General features: G+C 37.6%; 1 protein-coding gene across 5 annotated transcripts in view; it reads right to left on the reverse strand.

The window, feature by feature from the left end:
• Positions 1 to 19,084, reverse strand: part of REV3L (REV3 like, DNA directed polymerase zeta catalytic subunit) — a 124,655-nt gene that overhangs the window by 51,428 nt on the left and 54,143 nt on the right. For 3 of the 5 annotated variants that reach the window (XM_075145681.1, XM_075145680.1, XM_075145682.1), the window contains 7 exons: positions 18,894 to 19,054; positions 14,433 to 14,529; positions 4,189 to 4,283; positions 3,510 to 3,614; positions 2,499 to 2,583; positions 2,265 to 2,413; positions 1,840 to 1,968 (listed from right to left, as the gene is read on the reverse strand). In XM_075145681.1, the coding sequence (XP_075001782.1) occupies positions 1,840 to 1,968; positions 2,265 to 2,413; positions 2,499 to 2,583; positions 3,510 to 3,614; positions 4,189 to 4,283; positions 14,433 to 14,529; positions 18,894 to 19,054 (821 nt within the window). Of the gene's footprint in view, positions 1 to 1,839; positions 1,969 to 2,264; positions 2,414 to 2,498; positions 2,584 to 3,509; positions 3,615 to 4,188; positions 4,284 to 14,432; positions 14,530 to 18,893; positions 19,055 to 19,084 lie in introns of those variants that run through there. The other 2 variants (XM_075145683.1, XM_075145684.1) reach the window with 2 other exon arrangements.

A 19,084-nucleotide genomic window follows, 5' to 3' on the forward strand; every position in this document is an offset into this window, starting at 1 on the left:
TCCTCACTCTCCTTCTGCTTACCTTTCATCTGACCTCATAACCAATTTATGATCTCCAGTCTACCAGGCATCTTTGTTACTTCTCTCTCCTTCTCCTCTGGCTGAAGAACTACAATCTCTACTTTCCTTCCTCAGGAAATATCATATGATTTACAATGATCCTGAGAATCATACAAAATAGGTCTCAACATTGGTGAGGAAGGCATTTTCCATATTTTACAAAGGCTTCACAAGACACTGTGCAACTGTTTAGAATGGAAACCATGCCCTTCGCCAGAGTTCTAAATTAACCCATTTTCAGTTGTACTTTCTGTTCTTGGCTCCTTTGCCCTTTGTGAGGTCCATCATTAAACTCCAACCTTTACTTCCCATTAATATAAACCTTGTTGTGTACTTCACAGCAGCAGCAGTAGAAGTAGTGCGCTTCACAGCCCCTATGAGACTACAACTCTACAAAGGCATAGTAAAGACTAGTCCATGCTATGGAAGAGCATGAGAGACCCAAAAATGCACCATGTTACTCATGGTCACACAAGACACCAGCAATTAGTAGCTCCATGGTAAGAACAAGGGAAAAAAAAAAAAAGGACAAAAAAGAAAGAAAAAGTCATAAAGTCTCCATTTGATTCCCTAGCCACTGGAATAAACAGACCCTTTCAACACTCCTATTTGGTTGAGCAACTCACGCATAGTCATAAGACATACCCTATATATTATTTTAGCCAATTCTCATCCTCTCAGCACAACCTTCTCACTCCAAAAAAAAAGATAAATCAATGCTCATGTTTGCCAGCTCCCACATAACTTCTTTACTTAGAGCTCTCTTGATAAATCCAAATCCTTGCCTATAAAACTTCCATAACCAAAATCTTGCCTACTTTCTGGAAAATAAAACAGCACTGAAAAATACTCTTAATCTCTCTCCATTCACTCCTCTTTTCTTTGCATGAAAAGATTGTATATTGTATTACCCATGGACCTATATAGTTGCCCATATTGTATCTTGTTGCCCATGCACATATTCACACCATATATGTATCAAAAGCACTGGAGGCTACGGGTTTTAGATATTTCACCCCCGCTCTGCACCTTGTAGTACCAACTTTAGTGCATATTAACATTATACCTTATATTTATATAAGAATGTATACAGAGATAGCATGAACTATGTGCTTTTCATCTCCTCTATAGAGTATTTGAACTATTTCTACCTGAAGTAGCTTTTCATACAAGTTCCTTTGTTGTGTATTTTATTGTTGTTTCCCCCTCATGCCATCCATGTATTTTTGCTGTCATGGTTTTTCTCCCCCTCTTTAATGTTTTACTTCTTGTTTCTTTGCCTTCAACCATCTTTTGTATCCTTAAACTTCGGGAAATGCTCTGCTGCAACTTGCCTCTCATTATGAGCCTACTATCCCCCAGTATCTCCACACAGCTGAGCTTCTAAAGGTAGCCCATGAGCGTGTCCTCTACCATAACTGTAAGAAAGATGCAGTAACTGCAAGAATATCATGGATAGACAGCCAAAATCCTCTTTATTCTGATAGTTTTAGTCCTATAACCCTAGGAGCATAAGGAAGAACAATACCCATAAGAGACTGCATTGAGCTGACCTGGCAAGAGGGCAGGCTTAGTGTACCAGTAAAGCACAGTAGCCTCTACAAATACACTGTCCTGGGTGGGGTGGGGGGGGGTGTGTGGGTGGGGTGTGTGTGGAGGTGAAGTCTCAATCTGCTTGACAAACTACTTACTTTCTTTCATGACTGGTAACTTAAGTGAACACCACAAAGACTGTGGAACAATAAAATAGCCTGGAAAAGACATTCCAGTCATACTCACTAAAAACTGTAGTCTGACTCAGTCTTTGAGACAACGGCTGAAAGCTCTGACTATTCTCCACAATGTTTAAAATTGCTTCTTCGTTAATAAGTGCTTCTTCTTCTTTATCAGTATGCATCCTATCGGGTTCTTTAAAAGAAAAACAAAAAGTGAAAGGATAAAACTTCAAAGAGTCACAGACTTCAATACATTATGAAAGTAAGCCACTTCAGAATGGATTTTACTATTCAAATATGTTTCCATTATTTGCTATGGCAATTTTAAAAAGGCTTACTCTAACAATGATGAAAATAAAAGCAAAACTACTCTTCATTTTTTTGTAACTGACAATCAGATCTTCCTTGGCTTACTTCTGCTAATAGTATGAAAAGCCAAAGCATGACATAGATTTATGCCTAAACAATTATGCTATTGAAAATACTCACCTTTGTTCATCTTTTTATCTTTATGCACTTCTACCATATTAGCTGGCGTACACTGAAAGGCTTCAGGAGAAAGTACCTCAGAATGTAGTGTTAGCTCAGCAGAGAACTCCTCTGATCCATTACTGTAGTCCACTGATCCTGACAACGTTCTAGTTAATTGAAAACCAATTTTTAAATGCATATTTAAGGTTTGCATAGAATACTATACTTTATGGCAAATGGCTACACACTTACACAGAGAAGTCATTTTGCTTGAGGATTTCTTTAAGTCTCTTCTGAAAAAATTTTTCACTCTCTGTTGCTGGCATAAATCCACGGTCTTTAAAATTTAAAAAATATTTGTTATTCAGTTTTACTTTGACCTCTCAACACAGAGAGCAGCTAAAATTACTAATTCTATTAGGAAATGGCTCAAAGTTGAAGTGTCCGCTAATTTTAAGTGCCAAATTTGAGGGCTGATTTTTCAAGTGTATTTAAACACTTTAAAATACTTCACATACTCCCACTGATCTCATTTGCAACTGTGAGTATCAACAGCATTTACAAATCATGTTGCAATTACACCAAGGTGAGCATCCAGGAAAAGAACAATCACTGAACAATTTTGATAAGTCTGGTTTATGCAGCCTGAAATACGTTACACAGAAACGAAAGAAAAAAATGCAGTCTGCCTTAGCCAGATCCTCTGGCTTACTTGCCAAATATCATTCATATTTTAAAAGAAACACAGCCTAGGTTCTACAGAGAATAGCTCTGTTCATTATGCAATTAATTTGCAGAGCACGGTCTTCCCTATGCAATGAATTTTACATAAAAATACAGGAATTTGTCCATCCTTTTAGAATTTTCATCTAACATCACCTTAGCTATAATTCCACAGAAATTCAAAGGAACTGCCCTTGTGCATAAACTACCACGGAAAGCTTCAGGATAAGAGATCTAATTTTGCCAGTATTTAAACATTTAAGTGTTTTCCACCATAAAGCATGCAATCTTAACTGTCATTATCATTCATTCTGCCTAGAATGCTTTGCAGCTAGCTGAATCAAGATGTTTTTAGGCAAGGTTATGTATCTTGCTTTTAAAATTGGATTACACATACTGGGCAATCAGTAAGCTTGGAACTGAAACAACAGTACATCAAAAAGCCCTCAGACTTGATATATTGATTTAAATTCTGCCTCCTGTTTGCTTCTCATTCACAGTTTTTGATAAACAGCTGCACAATTTTTTTTTTTTTTTTACCTTGTGACTCAGGTGGCTTAATCTGAGAAGATTCACATTTCTGTCTCCGTCGCTGCTTTTCATCTTCCCATATAGCTTGCAAACCAGGGTTCCTGCCAATCTGGGCTGAAATATGCAGTAATACATTAAGGGAAGTCCGTCAATGTGATGAAAAGCTTTCTTCCCCCGAAAATAGATTCTGACACTCTTCTTCAACTCTTTTGTCATTCTAACCTGTTATATTTTTAATTGCAATTCTTGCCTTACACCTTAACTTTTACATAACACTGAATTCTAGAGTAACTTTATTTGTTTTCTAGATCTCGTATTTGTTTTCTAGATCTTTGGCTTTTACTGGTCTTCTCACCATGAATGCATATGTATGTATAGATATATGTACATACACACACACATACTTGATGTTGATATTTTGCTTACTCTCCTTAAAGGTTTGAAACCTTCTGTTATGCATTAACAAAAATCTCTTTCTATTGCTCTGACAAGAGGCTATTCTTATAACCTGTTTTCTTCCAGAGTTCATTCAATTTTTATTTTTTTTTTAAGCTTTATAAATTTGTAGATCAACAATTCACTAACACTGAAATCTGGACTGTGGCTTAAGTAAGCTGAGCCTTAAAAAAAGATGACAATATAGTTCCTGTCCTAAAACATTTTACATGCAAAGTTATTAACACTTCACCTTCAATATCCAGTTGATTTAAAATGTCAGCAGCTACTGCATCCACCTCCAATTCACAGGTACTTTGTGGCTCAACACCTTTCAACATTAAAGAGCTGTGACAACATAAATACCACAGGTTAATTTTATCAATATGTTGATTTTGAAACATGCATCATCACTGTTTTCTAACTGGACTATCATCTAAAATATTTCAGGGGGAAAGGGGGTGAGTACCTGAATACAGAATTACCAGTTCTCATCCTCACCTACAAGTCCTTAAATTAATGGTCATATCCAAATCTAATTAGATGAGAAATCTGTATCTTCAACTTAAAGGGATTAGCTTTTTCTTTTGCGGGGAGAAGAGAAAGAAGTGGTTAACAACTCTAATACAGCAATCACAATAACGTTCTCCTCCTCAAATACAAGTTCAAATGTTCTATAGAACTCTCAGCCAGTAGGACCATCTGCGTTTGCATGATCTTGAGCCCAGAAAACACAGCGGCAAGAATTCTTCTCTCTCATTCACAGTTCAAAGCAATGCAAAACAGTTCAACATTTCCAACTAGGGGAAGTGAAGCAAAAAATGTTTTATTTTTCAGATTTTTTTTATTTATTTAGGGGGCTTAGGGGTAGCCTGATGAATATAAACAGGGTATTAGCATCCCAAACATGAGTAGAACTAAGGATAACTGGCTTGGTAAAGACTTAAAATACTAGAAACAGATTCAAGCTTGTATAATGATCCGATCATCTTCCTGCTGTGCCTTTTCAGATCTGCTAAGGTCAGTGGCCTTCCACCTGTTGCTGTCAGTAAACCTATTTTAAGGAGTCAATGGAGGAAGCTAAGAAAGAGAAACCTTCTCCCAGGTTTATGTGGAAGTCTATCCTTTCCAAAATTTTTAGGGAAACACAAAAAATCCCCTCAAAGCTCCCCATGGTTAAAATATGCTATTCTTCAGTTAAAACACGCTACTGTTTAGGACTCTTTGTCTAGGTTAATTAACTGGTGACTTACAACATCTACTTGTATTCCTACATTGCCTGACATACACAGAGCCTCAAAAATCTCAGCATGGAATATAAGATACAATTCATTAATATTTCCAATGCTTTCTATAAGCGTTGATTAGAAGTCACTATAGCGCAAGGAGGTAGTAGTTGTAATTAAAAGCTGGATAACCCTGACACCTTGTCTGAAAATTAAGTATTTAACTATCTAGAAATTTTAAATCTGAAAGAAATACAAAATTAAACTGCTTCACTTATAAGAGCAAAAATCTAATGACTTCTCAGAAAACAGAGAACTCAACCACAAAAATACTTTGAATTTCTAAAAGGCTTCAGAGCATCATATTTATTATCAAGAGATAAGATACCATGCCAACGAAAAAACCAAAACTGACCCCTTCATCACATTCCCAATCTGTAATATTCTAGAAAAGAAAAAATATTTACTTCTAAACTCCTCTTGCAGAGGTCTATGGTACAGACCATCAGCAAACTATAGATTACCTGAAGTTAGGACTGAAGCTAGTTCAGACATGTGCTCTTCCTTAAGAGGGTTATCCATGGACAAAGCGTGTAGATTTGCACAGTAGAGAGCTAATCAAAACTGCTAGGACGCCTCCTGCAAGAAAACTCTAAAATATTTTTCCTGACTCTGAAGCAGCAGAAGACCAAGAGGTTCTCTCCAATGCACTGCAGAAATTAAACTGGTTTAAACAACCCGCACCCAAACAGAAGGTAAAGGGCTGCTTTCATGGCAGCTTCTGTGGTCTACTGCTTTACCATCACACCAGAACTCCTAAGATACTCAGCCCATGCAAAGAGTCCACACTGTAAGTGAAGTAGAGAACAAAGGAGTACTTCTAAACGGGTGCAACATTTCTCCCGTCTCACCTCCTTCTGGCCTTGTATTCTTAGTGATTGGGATGTCTGTTTAGAATAATAGATTGCTCTTTTGGGAGAAGCAAGGAAAGCTGTCTACTTTATTACACCTGTATCTATTTGTTCACCTATGAAGAAATAACATCAGTCAATTGAAATACCAACTGCATTTTGCATAACGCAGAAATAGCTTCTTGCATTGTTAGAGAGAACACTGAGACCTTACAAGGAAATCAGAAAATTATTTTTAACCATAAAGGAGCGAAGTTCTGAAAAAGTCCACCTTTTTTTTTTAAAAAAAAAAACAACCTCCAGTGGAGATAAAAAAAAACAGTAAACTTACAGCTTGTTGGGTTAACTGTTTAGGAACAGTTAACTGGACAAGATAGAAATAAACAGTGTTAGAAATGTAAGCAGAAATTAAACCAGTCCTAGAATATCTATTTACTGGCACTTAGAAAGGAAAAGAAGAACAGACTGAAAGGAGATCTAGTTATTTGGTCATTGACACTCTATATGTCATAGTAATACAAAGTTCAATTTGTATTACTAGTTCAGTTGCTCAGCTGATGTGTAACTTGACTTCTGGGGTAAGAAAAAAATATTCCCCAATGTAAAGCTGATAGGGTTTATTGTGATAACCTCAACCTCTCTACAGCAGACTCAGCTTTCAAGAATAATTTTTGCTCTCCTCCTGTATCACATTATAATAGTGGAACTTTTACTGGAAAGTAAAATCATAGAATCATAGAATGGTTGGGTTGGAAGGGACCGTAAAGATCATCTAGTTCCAATCCCCCTGCCATGGGCAGGGACACCCTCCACCAGGTTGCTCAAAGCCCCATCCAACCTGGCCTTGAACACTTCCAGGGATGGGGCATCCACAACTTCTCTGGGCAACTTGTTCAGTGTCTCACCACCCTCATCGTAAAAAATTTCTTCCATATATCCAATCTAAATCTACCCTCTTTCAATTTAAAACCATTGCCCCTTGTCCTATCACTACATGCCCTTGTAAAAAGTCCCTCTCCAGCTTTCTTAGAGGCCCCCTTCAGGTCCTGGAAGGCTGCTATAAGGTCTCCCCGAAGCCTTCTCTTCTCCAGGCTCAACAACCCCAACTCTCTCAGCCCGTCCTCATAGGAGACTGAGAAACAAAACAGAAATCTCAGCAATCAGATTTTTAATGGAGTCAGGGATAAGAAAAAAGAAATAGGCATCCTGAAAGTCAATTTCAGAAATTGCCTGAAATTTAACATTTTGAAAGCATATAGTTTAAAAGCAGAGAAAACAAAGTTTCTAGAATAATTTCTTGGCAGCCATACTTTTAAAACTTGTGATGTCACATTTTGTGGCTGCATTAATACAGTAAACGTGTTTTTCACCCTGTATGTAAATGTTCACTTGGTTACAGCAAAAGAAGGCAGAGCAGGATATTTCTTTATTCTAAACATCCAAAACTAGTCTGGCAGAAGTTGTGAAGCATTTATCACGTAGAATTCATTAACAACTGTAAGATGCTATGCATTAATATATGATTACTAATCCCTCCAAGTCAGCAGTACTGTTTCAGAGTTATTGTGAGAATTAAGAGAGCAGATAATAGAACTCCTAAATCAAAGCAGCTCAGCCTTTTAGCAGAAGTAGACTGCCCATGCCCTAATGCACTCTTTAAGGACAATCCATTGCCATCACTTCCCTCCCCTCCCAGTCATGCCAGCAGCTGAGAAACAAATCCATAATATCATCAAATGCATACTTTTCATGTCACGCACTTTGGGTTCTTGTATTCATCAAAGCCTGCCTGCACGGCAGGTGACAGGAACTGCAGGCAAGCTGAAACTTGCATTTTGATCACATAATAAAAAAGAACGGCAAGATCACTGGGACACAAGAATGAGGGAGGAGGGCTGCAAAAATTCTGTCTGCTCCCTTCATGAAATCAAAGCGTTTCTGGGAACAAGTGAGAAGGGACCACAGTACACAGCAGTCATTTATATCAGAAGAGTTTCTGATTTTAAAACTTTCCTTCGCTAAATGACACATGTAAATGACCAGAAATCTGGTCAAGATCTATCTTTGACTTGTTTGGTAGGTACAACAGCAAAGCTCCGAGCTTTCTACTTTCACTAACTTCCTCTTTAAAAAGAGTCCAATTTAAAAAAAAAAAAAAAAAAAAAAAAAGAGAGAGGAAAAAAAAGAAAATTCTTGAAAAGTTTAAAACAAAATACATTTTTAGTGTTAGTGACCTATTTCTGAACAGTGTGCTTGATGACTGAAACCATTAACTGAAACATTTGCCTTTCCTCTGACAAAAAGACAGCTTTCTATTCTCTTCCCTTTAACTCGTTAGGACATTTTGTCCAAAAAAAAAAGTCTTGGTTTTCCACATCCCCATCAAGAGTGTGGCCAGCGATTTGTCTTGTGAACTGATCAATATCACAGACAGAATTGACCAAGAGCTTTCCAAATAACCAGATTTCTTATTTATTTAGAGATTCTAATATGGATTTATCCTATAAAAATAACACTAAATTCAACATTGCTGAATTCAAAACAAACTGATAGTTGTCACTATAACTTAAATCTTTTTTCATAATATTATTAATTTGAAGCATGTTCTTTGTCTGCAGCTCACCAAGATTCAAATGATTTGGGTGATTAGAAGCAGAAAAGCTCATTTTGCCCAAGCTCTAAATCAAACAGATATAAGGAGCCTTTCTGTCAAAAACTACAGTATTCCAATTAACATGGCACATTATTCAAATTAAAAACACTGAGCTAACAAGAGCCCTTTTTTGAAACAAATTCAGGATTTATCATCATAATTCTAGTTAACGTTTTCAGGATTAAGGCAGGGCTGGCAGTCAAAACTGCACACTCCGAAGACTGATGTGGAGGCTAACTGACACATACAGTAAGATTTTCATAAGACTTGAAAAATGTCTTCTCAATACAACCGGGTCATTAACTCGGCATTTAACATCCTCGTCAAGGTGAGTCGCTAGACACTTGCACTAACAGAAGTCAGGGCAGTAGCACCACAAGCTTCTGCACCATCCAGGTAAGCCACAAAGGCCAAGGAGCCATTTGTTCCCACTTCAGGGAAAACCTCAAAGGGCATATGAAAGCAGAACAGCTTTAACTGGCCCATGTAACATTTTAATTTACTCTGATTGAAACAAAAATGTCAGGGGGAGAGGGAGAGTACAAACTGTCCTGAAGTATAGTCATTTAACATGTTTACGTGCTTCTTTGAGAACTATTTGATCTGAGTACTGTCAATAGCTTGGTCAGCTGTTAGGTTTGCTGGTTTTGCTCAGCTAAAACAAACATGCACAACACATCAGGAAAATACACGAAGCAACTTTACCTCCCACTTTCCCAGATCAAGCCACATTTCCTGAGCAGCTACAGGGCTGCAATTAGCAGGTGAGAAGACAGCATGAAGAAGTCAGAACACGTCCAGTCTCCTAGCTATAGTTAGTTTAAATATGAAATCCTTCAGGTCACTGGCAGCTGTTACACCTTGGCAGATACTCAGAAGTGGTCTGTTTGACACAGATTGCCCTATACAATGGACTAACCACCTGCCTCACACCACATGCATCAGTTTTGCAAAGAAAAAGATAATTTTATGTAATGTCAAAACCATGATTTGAGAATATTTGTATTAGAACAAGGTTAGAAAAGAAGACTTAGCAAGTCCCAGCCCAAGCTTTTCATAGCATCTATGCTATAAAATGAAGATTTTGTAAAAGAGAACATAGATAGAATTGTTCACAAGGTACAACTTGTAATACAGATATATGAAAGCCAGGGTTAAGTGAGGTGGCATAGGAATGGAAGCAACCTAGCTGCAAGAGAACAAAAATTTACTCCCCTAAGAAGCAAGATAAATCAGGGTTGCACAACACTGACCTGCCATGGCTAGACTACTGGAGATACTCAAACCAATTTATTTAAAATTACCTTTTATACCTGCACACTATGCTGAAAAACTGCAATGCAAATCCATCATACCTTTGTAGAAAAAGCTCCAAATAAATTATTTTGAGAATAGACAGAGAGAACGGTCCTTATTTTTGAAGAAAGTAAAAGTTTGTTGGCACTATACACTGGCATAATAATGTAGGATGAAACCTGTGCTCAAAGAAAGTACCAAGGTTTGGTTCTTCAGATGCTGAGGCAATGAATTAAAGCAACAGTAGACACACAATTTAAAAAGTGACCACTACATAACAGTTAGCTAGATCAAAGCCCTCAAACACCTTGAAGAACGGACATCAAGGTCAGTATCTTAACTCACCAACATTAATGACAGCCTAAGGAAAAAAGTTCCGTGATGACCACATCTCAGGTATTTATAATGTTAAACTGAGGATAGTAGACAAAAAATTAACTCCACAGAGAATCTGAAAGGTGTCACTCAACTACACTGATAAGGACTCTAAACTTTGACATAATAATTTTCCATATTCTGTTCAGGGAAGAAGAAATGTCTTTGTTTGCAGGATGTTCCAGTGACTTGACTAATGTGCGCATTTTATTAAGAATCAAATGGCTAAATAAAAACACGTACATCCTGACAAGCGAGAAAAGCAATTATGACAGCCACAAATCTAGTAGAAATCTTTATTGCACAGTCTAGAAGTTACATAATGCTAGTGTTATTTGTCAGATCTCTCCATTTCCATATAAACTAGCATTCAATAGCAAATCTAGGATTCAAAAAATGAAATGTTTCTCAAAAGCATTCTACAAATCATTCTGCTTTTAACACATCATGTCCAAGTGGTAGACTTGACCAGCTGATTACTCCAAGCCTGATGTTTACCAGAAAGTTTTCTCGCTGGAACTCATGGAAGTGTTTCATCATTTATTATCAGCTACCTGAGGGATAACATAAATGTGTCTCATGAAGAAGAACTCCTCTTGTCAAAACTGTTGGATAGTACTGCCAGGTCCAGGTGACTACTGCCTATTTTAAGGTGGGTTTTTTAGGTTCCAGTCTGGTAACACTGGCAAGTATCGTACCAAAAAGCCTTACAACATCAGGGATTCCTAGGCACTAGTGGCTTTGGACATCCGTCTACTTCATAACAGAATCACTCTAGAATTAGATTAAAAGAACTGTCCCTGGCTTAATACAGTATGCTAATTATAGCGGCAAGTTAGTAATTCAGAGATTTGCCAGGAGCAAGACAGGACATGGCTGGGTTAAATACTGTTCTAGAGAAGTGGCAAAGTAGCAAGGTGCTATCTAGTACTGAAGAGTGAGTTCAGTCACCAAGAAATTTTGGCATAGTTCTCAAATGTTTTTTGAAATAAGGAACCACCACTGGCATTTACTCATGCAAAATGCTGCTAATGTTACATACATAACTTTTGAACAATATTTTGCATATTACCTACCAGGCATCCAACATCGGATTTTAACCACTTCATATACTGTACTCCAAGGTCAAGAAATGCCAAATCACTGGCACTGCTGAGTTAAACCAGAGAACTTGTCAACTGCCACTTGCAGCAAGAACTTGGCAGATATACATTGGACTATCTCTAAAATTTATTCAGAATGTACACAAAAGGATAATGAGTCTAAAGCAAAGACTTAGAAGTTCAGTACCGACATACCGGAGAAACTCCAAATGCTGCTGGAAATAGCAGTCAAATGGTGAAATACAGTAAGAAAAAGTTTTTTGCTGAACAATTCACAAAACAGTTAAACATCTCAACTTGAACTCAAGAAGACTGGACAATAAAGTGAGGGAACTGTGCTGGTATTGCACATGAAACTAGAAATCAATATAGCTGTTGATATAGCTATACACAGAAACCAGATGTTTGGAATGCAGAATATACTTTGTTAAGGAAAGACAGAAATAAAGGAAGAAGGGCAGCTTTACAGATATCAAGTAATGCTGCAGACCGCAAGAATAAAAACAGTATGGAAAAAATCTGAGTCACAATCATTTTAGGAAACAGTTAAAAGGGTTTCCTTGGATAGGTATCTCGTATACTATCCGGGTCAGATTTACCCTCAGCAAGGTTGATCATGACAATGATGGGTCCATTAAATGAACCTAGATGCAAATTTTCAGAATTTTAAAGGAAATAAAGTAGGAAGGTAATCTGAAAGTGGGACAAACTGCAGTATGGGTTTGATTACAAGAACACTGTTTTAAGTGTAGACACAGAACAGAGTAAAATCATGGAATGGAAAAGAGTTTAGGTTTGTTACTTTGCAGTGGCAGGTACATCCTACAGCATGTGGAAGACAGCCATGTTAGAACACCTTTAATAAAATAATTCATTTTCTAGACAAAGGAATGTTTGGCACAGTATCAAATGGGAAACAATTTCAGCTGGAGGAGATGTAAATAAGTTCCTAAATTATTAAATCATTTTAAGAGCTGGCTAAAGATGAAATTCCTATTGGTTATATAAAAAAGACTGAGGGTTGACACAAAATTTGTAGAACTGAATATGGACCAGTTTCTGGGACTGAGTTTACTTCACATCTCATTAATATTATTGGCAGGAAATGCAGGAGTGTACTAATGAAATATGCTGATAAGGCAAGCTGGTAGACATACTGGATACATAACCAGATCATAGTATCATAAAACGAAAGTAGGATAACTTAGAAGTAGAATAATAGAAACAAGATGAAATTTTAAAATGGGATGCAAGACCCTATATGAACTTATAGGGGATTCCAAATGGAAGATTATCACTTGGAAAAAAAGGAAGAGGAGAAACATCTTGTACTAATAACTCCTAAAATATTTATAAGCCAAAGTGACATGGTAAATGAGACTGTAAAGCATACCAGGGAGAGAACTACCAGTATCATTGCATATGGCGCTAGAGAGAATTTGTTTTGTATACTATGTAGTATTCAGGCTTTACATTCGAAAAAGACATTCCTACTGGCAAAAGCACAGAAAATGAATGCTAGGGAAACGGACAGGCTTGGTATTTGCCCCATTACTGCTAACATCCCACTGCTGGAACGTGTGTGAGAGCTGGAAAAGGACTGGCACAGCTGAGGTTGTTGCACCCCTGGCTGTATACACAAAAGTGTGGAAGGAGGAGGAAAGAAGGCTTGTGGATACAACCATGAGGATGAGTGCCTGCAGAGAAGACACCCTTGGCTCCTGTTATGCGGGGCTCATCCCTCTCCGGGTTTGACAGCCAGGAAGTGCTACTTTGCTTTCTTTTTATCTGTCTTCCCCAGATCTCAGTAAAGTAACATTAGATAATCCTGGTCTAACTTATGATCCAACCACCCAAAGGTTAAATAACTTGGCTTACATAACCGAGCCAAATAAAGGTTGAAGTGGACTATGAACAAAGTATGCAGCCAAAAAGGAGAAGCAGCCCAAGAACGACTAGATGTGAATTGACCACAAGTAAAATCACAAGACAACCATCAGACGAATGTTGTTTCAAAAACTCCTTGAAGTAGGAATAGTAGAATCAGAAAAAACAGATGCTACCTTGCACAAGCTCAAGTTTTTGCACACTAGAAAAATGTGAAGCATGGTTTAAGGCACTTGCTTTCTACTGAGGAAGCGAATGCTCCCAGTACATAACGCTAGCAAGTTGCGTGGCATATTGAGCCTCCTAAGTTTTTCAGAGAAGAATGACAGGAACTACCCAAAGACTGAGAAGACTACTAGATGACAGAGTTTTTACAGGACCTGTCAAATGTTAGAAAGTAGTTTAAAGAATGAACTTGCTATGGATAAAATATACAAAACAAGGTAGCACCAGATACTGTCTGTTACTCTCCCCACCTGGCCCCAAAAACCTCAACAACCCAGATATATTCCTTTTCTTACAGAAGTGAAGCTATTACAAATTACAAGCTGTAGACTAGGAAATACCTAGAAAAAAGGAAGAGCATGAGAGATGGACATGAAAATTCTAAGCTGAGATTCTTATGTAGCTACTATTTGAAATGGACAAATTGGAATACTCTGACAGCACACTATTCATGTTAGTTAAGGGTGATTACAAAAACAGAATCTGTGACGTGATGTGTAAGTATTCTCTGTAACTATTAAACTTGCTTAGCTTTTCATCAGACATCATTAGCTAGAAACATATCTTCCAAAAACCAGAAAGTTGAGTTTGCCGCATATATTCCTACTTTTTCTCCCAGTTAGATTTTTACAGCCATATACCAGAAAGTGTCAGATGACCAAAACTAAATAACGATCATCTGTGTCACATTAGCATTATTTTTTTTTTTAACATATAAAACATATAAGGTCCTTTAAATGAGAGACTGGAACCATGTAGTATATACAAGTTGATGTATATAAGAAAATACAGCATACATAAAAAAAATTTGGCATGCTGACCTTGGTATTTCATCTTCTTCCCATTCAATGAAAGATGCACTGTTTGAATTTTCTGGAAAATGAATTCTATGACGTCTACTTACACCTGATGTATCACCTAGAAAGAAAAATAGTATGATAAATGAATTCATTTATGTGGCAACATTTTTTACACATATAATTATATAACTGCATTTATTATTTAATACTACCAGTCCAAATGCTCCTAAAGAATAAATAGCACTGCATGATATCATCTTCAAAAAGTAACTACGCTATCATTTAGAATCATAGAATCATTAAGGTTGGAAAAGACCTCTAAGATCATCGAGTCCAACCGTCATCCCAACACCACCATGCCCACTAAACCATGTCCCTAAGCGCCACATCTACACATCTTTTAAATACTTCCAGGGATGGTGACTCAACCACTTCCCTGGGAAGCCTGTTCCAAGGCCTGACCACTCTTTCAGTGAAGAAATTTTTCCTAATGTCCAACCTAAACCTCCCTTGGCACAACTTGAGGCCATTTCCTCTCGTCCATTTAAATGATTTAACTTTCTTTCCAACATGTAGATACATATAAAAAGAAAAATATATTCTCAATACACTGACATTATTAGAAGTACATTTGCTGTGTTCTAGTCATATCTTAACCTGAATTCAATCTTTTCCTATTTGCGCGAGTTTCAAAGAAAACATGCAGAGTCTGATGTAAACTTCAGAATTCCCAAGTGTCTGGGTCCTCAGGTCAGACCCCAATGGAAATCAGAAGCCAAAGAAAACACTAAATTCTACTTCGCACTTTTCCTCTTTCTTATCTGTGAGCTGAAAGACAATACACAATATATTCCAGATGCAGTGGCAGTAGCAGTAAGTGGAAACCTGCAATGAAGGCAGATGTTGTCTGACCTACAAATAAAGAAAACACTGTGTAAGTTTGCTCGGAGGTCTCAGGGTAAGGAAGCGTGCTCCAAAGTCATGCTGGAGAAGTCCCCTCTGAAAATTTACTACCTCCCTTGTGGTCTCCTCCTGAACCTTCACTCTTCAAAGGAAGGAAAGACAATATACACAGAATGTTACACAAGAAAGGAAAAAGCCCAGGAATGGAGTTGAGGGGAGGCGGAATGGGAGAACACCTTGAAAATTACCCAATCTCCCACTTCTATGTGAAAGACCAGCTTGAATCTTAAATTTTCTCAGCTATGTTGGTGTCACACACTAGCAGGTTTTTTTGTATTAAATTTACCTTTCAGCACACTAACAGAACAATTCAACTGTCAGAGGCCTTCAATAAATAAATATTTATTAGAACATGTATTTTATTCTATAATTTCATAACAGAGTCTCGCCAATGTGAATTCCATTACTTAGAATAGCACGGATAGGGATATCACATGTAGCAAAAAGCCCTGAATAATGTAGTTACTACAGAAGCAACTGGGAAACACCATGCCAAAAGTGCCTTAGAAGCTACAAATAGAAGCAACTGAAATCCAGCAGGCTTAATTACATATGTTCCAGATCAACCCTACTGCACTCAAACTAGCTCCTGCAAACCCTGCCCCTGCATCAGACTCCTAAGTGCATTGACATGGCACACAGACGCTAAACTCACATGGGAAATGTGGCACGCAGGTGTGGTGAAAGGACATGCTTGTGTTTATGCAGGAGCTAGCTCACATTCAGCCAAGATGGTCTGCACTAAGATGGTCTATGTACTGCAATGCCTAAGCAGGTGATTCCAGAAAGACAACACAAAATATCTGATCTCATTTGCACAGACCCAGCTCAAACCTAGCGTAGCTTAGTGTCTGTGCTGTTCAAAAGTGACGACTTGCCCCTGGGCAGAGCTGGTCCAGGAAGAAACGCAGCCATGTTTTCACTGTATGGCATATCAGCTAATTCTCCGTATTAAAATGCAAGCTGACTATGCATGGAAACATCTCTTGTTATTTTTCATTTGCAACTTGATTATTTTGAGTTGATGAAATGGGAGTGAATAGTTGTATATTTTAAAGGAAAATACATCACAGCAGCTATGCAAGATTATAGGCCAACTGGTAAAATATATACCATTATTTTTAAAAAATCATATGCATTTCAAATACCACACCAGAGCAATTTCAGTGCATTACCCCCTTTCTTATTCCCTATGAACCTTACTTTCAAATACTTCTAAAAAATCGAGGCTCAAATTCCTCTATCAGTTTGTTTCTTCAGTAAAGTTACACATACAGATACAGATTTAAAGACACTCAATATTCCCCTTTTCTTGACATGAAGATCTTTAAAGACAGTAGCAGTGACACATCAAGGTCATTCAGAGTCATATTTCAGAAGAAGATTCAACTACTGAAAATAAAAGTTTTGTAATAGTTTTAGTGGCATGTAGTGCACGAATGAATTTGAAACCTTCTTCCTCACTATCCATAAAGAGAAGAACTTGGAAAAAAGAAGCCCTGCATCTTCTGAATACAGGCTGACGAAGGCAGAGTATTCCTGCTACTACAAATTTGCCTGCTGACCTGTGTCAGCCTTCAAAATAGTCTACTTATCTCAATGAGAAAAATATCACTGGAAACAGGCTCCTGAGGCTGCTTACTTACATTTAGGAACAGATCTATTACTGAATTTTCTATTCCTTGCCAGACCGATTTTTATATCATCATCTGCAAGGGAAGAAAAGCAAGTGTTTGCTGCACACCTTTAGGCAAAGGCGTTTACTGCCATCTAAGAAACAATGTTCAGCCTGGCCTACACGGCACAACCTACACTTGACCGAAATGAATGCACACCCCCAAGACACAGAAGCTGTGGAACAAGCAGGTAAGTGTGTCAGTCATAAGCAGAGGCTGTGCCTTCTACACCGCTCCAAGAGGTCTGAGCCTAGAAAGGATGGTGCTTCTCAGGGCTGCTGTGCAAGGACTGGTCTCTTGACAGCACTGCCTCTATAAGGTTGTACCAGGGACAAACCATTCGTCACTCAGCTGCTGTGACAGGAGTAGTAGATAGTGATCTTGTGCCTTGGGACTGCAACAGACTGAGGCAGGCTACTTATATATATGTAACGTGGAGCCACTCAAAGTGGTATGAATCTGATCAAGCCAGGACAAAGTAGTCTGTCATTTTCTTGCTTTTATCCTATTGGATTCTCCCCTACCAGAATAGTTAAAGTCCAGTGGTCTCAGTCCATGCTCCTCTTTCACCCTCTTCCCATTCAAGACCTAGGTCTCTCATCCTTAAATAAATAATGAAGGAGAATATAAATAGCTTATGTCTTTCATCTACCATCTGAAAGAGAGAGGGAAAAGACCTATGGAAAAAGAATGGGAGCAACTACTCAATAAAATCACATTGCATGTCTCCAGAAGGCCGCTTTGGATGTTTTAGAAGACTAAAGGTACCTGACTATGCTTCCTCAGGACTGAAGATCCTGAAGATGCTCTGTCTGTGGCTGAGCTTTTGTCTTCCTACAGTTTTGACACCAGCAAAAAGTGTGGCCTATTGTTGAGTATGAAAAGAGTATTTCTCTTTAGATGAGAATCAGTTATGAAACCCCATGCACTAATCTATGTCTGTCTGAATATATATGCATAAAAATACTGGGAAAAAATTAAAGTCAGCATGATTCTTACTTGCTGTTTTTTACAGAAAGGTACTTTACCATTCTTTTCAACCTTTGCTTTAGCTGTAGGAACAATTATGATTTAAGTAAACGATACTTATTTTTCTAAGTGTTAAGTACCAAAGACATTATGATTTTCCTACTGTTATCTCCCCTATATACTGAAGCATTTAGATAACATTATGGATGTTCTTGCCACACTTCATTTTTACATAAGTGTGTACATTCAAATGCCAAACCAATTTTTTAAAATGAAAATGTAAAATACCTCCTTTGCTCAGACATTTATATTTCAAATTTCACCCTAGAGCAAATGACCTTAGTACAAACACAAGTGTTTTAATTAAAAACATTATTTGTCAGCAGAGCATAACGATTAGCCATAATTTTGTAAAGACACTACTGCAGCAAAAAAATGAATTATAATTGATATAGAGATCAAAAACAAATGCCAAAAAAATCAAAGTAACTATGTTAGTATGCTATCTTTCATGTAAATTCATCAACTAACTATCAACTCTTTTTAATCTACTAACTTGAAAAGAGGTGTGATCATCTTGTGAAAATGGTCACAGCCGCACTGCTGACAGAACACACGTTAACTGATATATAGCATCTCATTTCAGGAAGCAGACTCTTCCTCAATTCCAATACACAGGCACAAAAAGGAAAAATTAGAGAAAGCTACACATGGACTCTGTCTTGACACAGAAAGCAAACTATAGGGAAGCAACATATGATACCCATTCAGCCACAAACTATGGCAAAAGTCTGACAGCCAGTGACATTTTGTTCAAAATGGTAGTTTTTAGCCTTCAAAACAATTATTCGGTCTTAAGAAATAAACATCTTACTTTTTCTCCTTGCCTTTCTGAATTTGACAGCAGCCAGGTTTATTAAATTCATTCCATATAAGTTGTAGTCTATAAAGAGTTGAAGGAGGTAGGGAATATGGGCTTCATGAGGCTGGTAAGATTTGTTCATTATGGCTCCACCCTGCAGAAGCTCACATACTCTAAAATTAAAGACAATTAGGACATAAACC

The sequence above is a fragment of the Calonectris borealis genome, chromosome 3 (genome assembly GCF_964195595.1).
Source record: "Calonectris borealis chromosome 3, bCalBor7.hap1.2, whole genome shotgun sequence".
Classification (NCBI taxonomy): domain Eukaryota; kingdom Metazoa; phylum Chordata; class Aves; order Procellariiformes; family Procellariidae; genus Calonectris; species Calonectris borealis.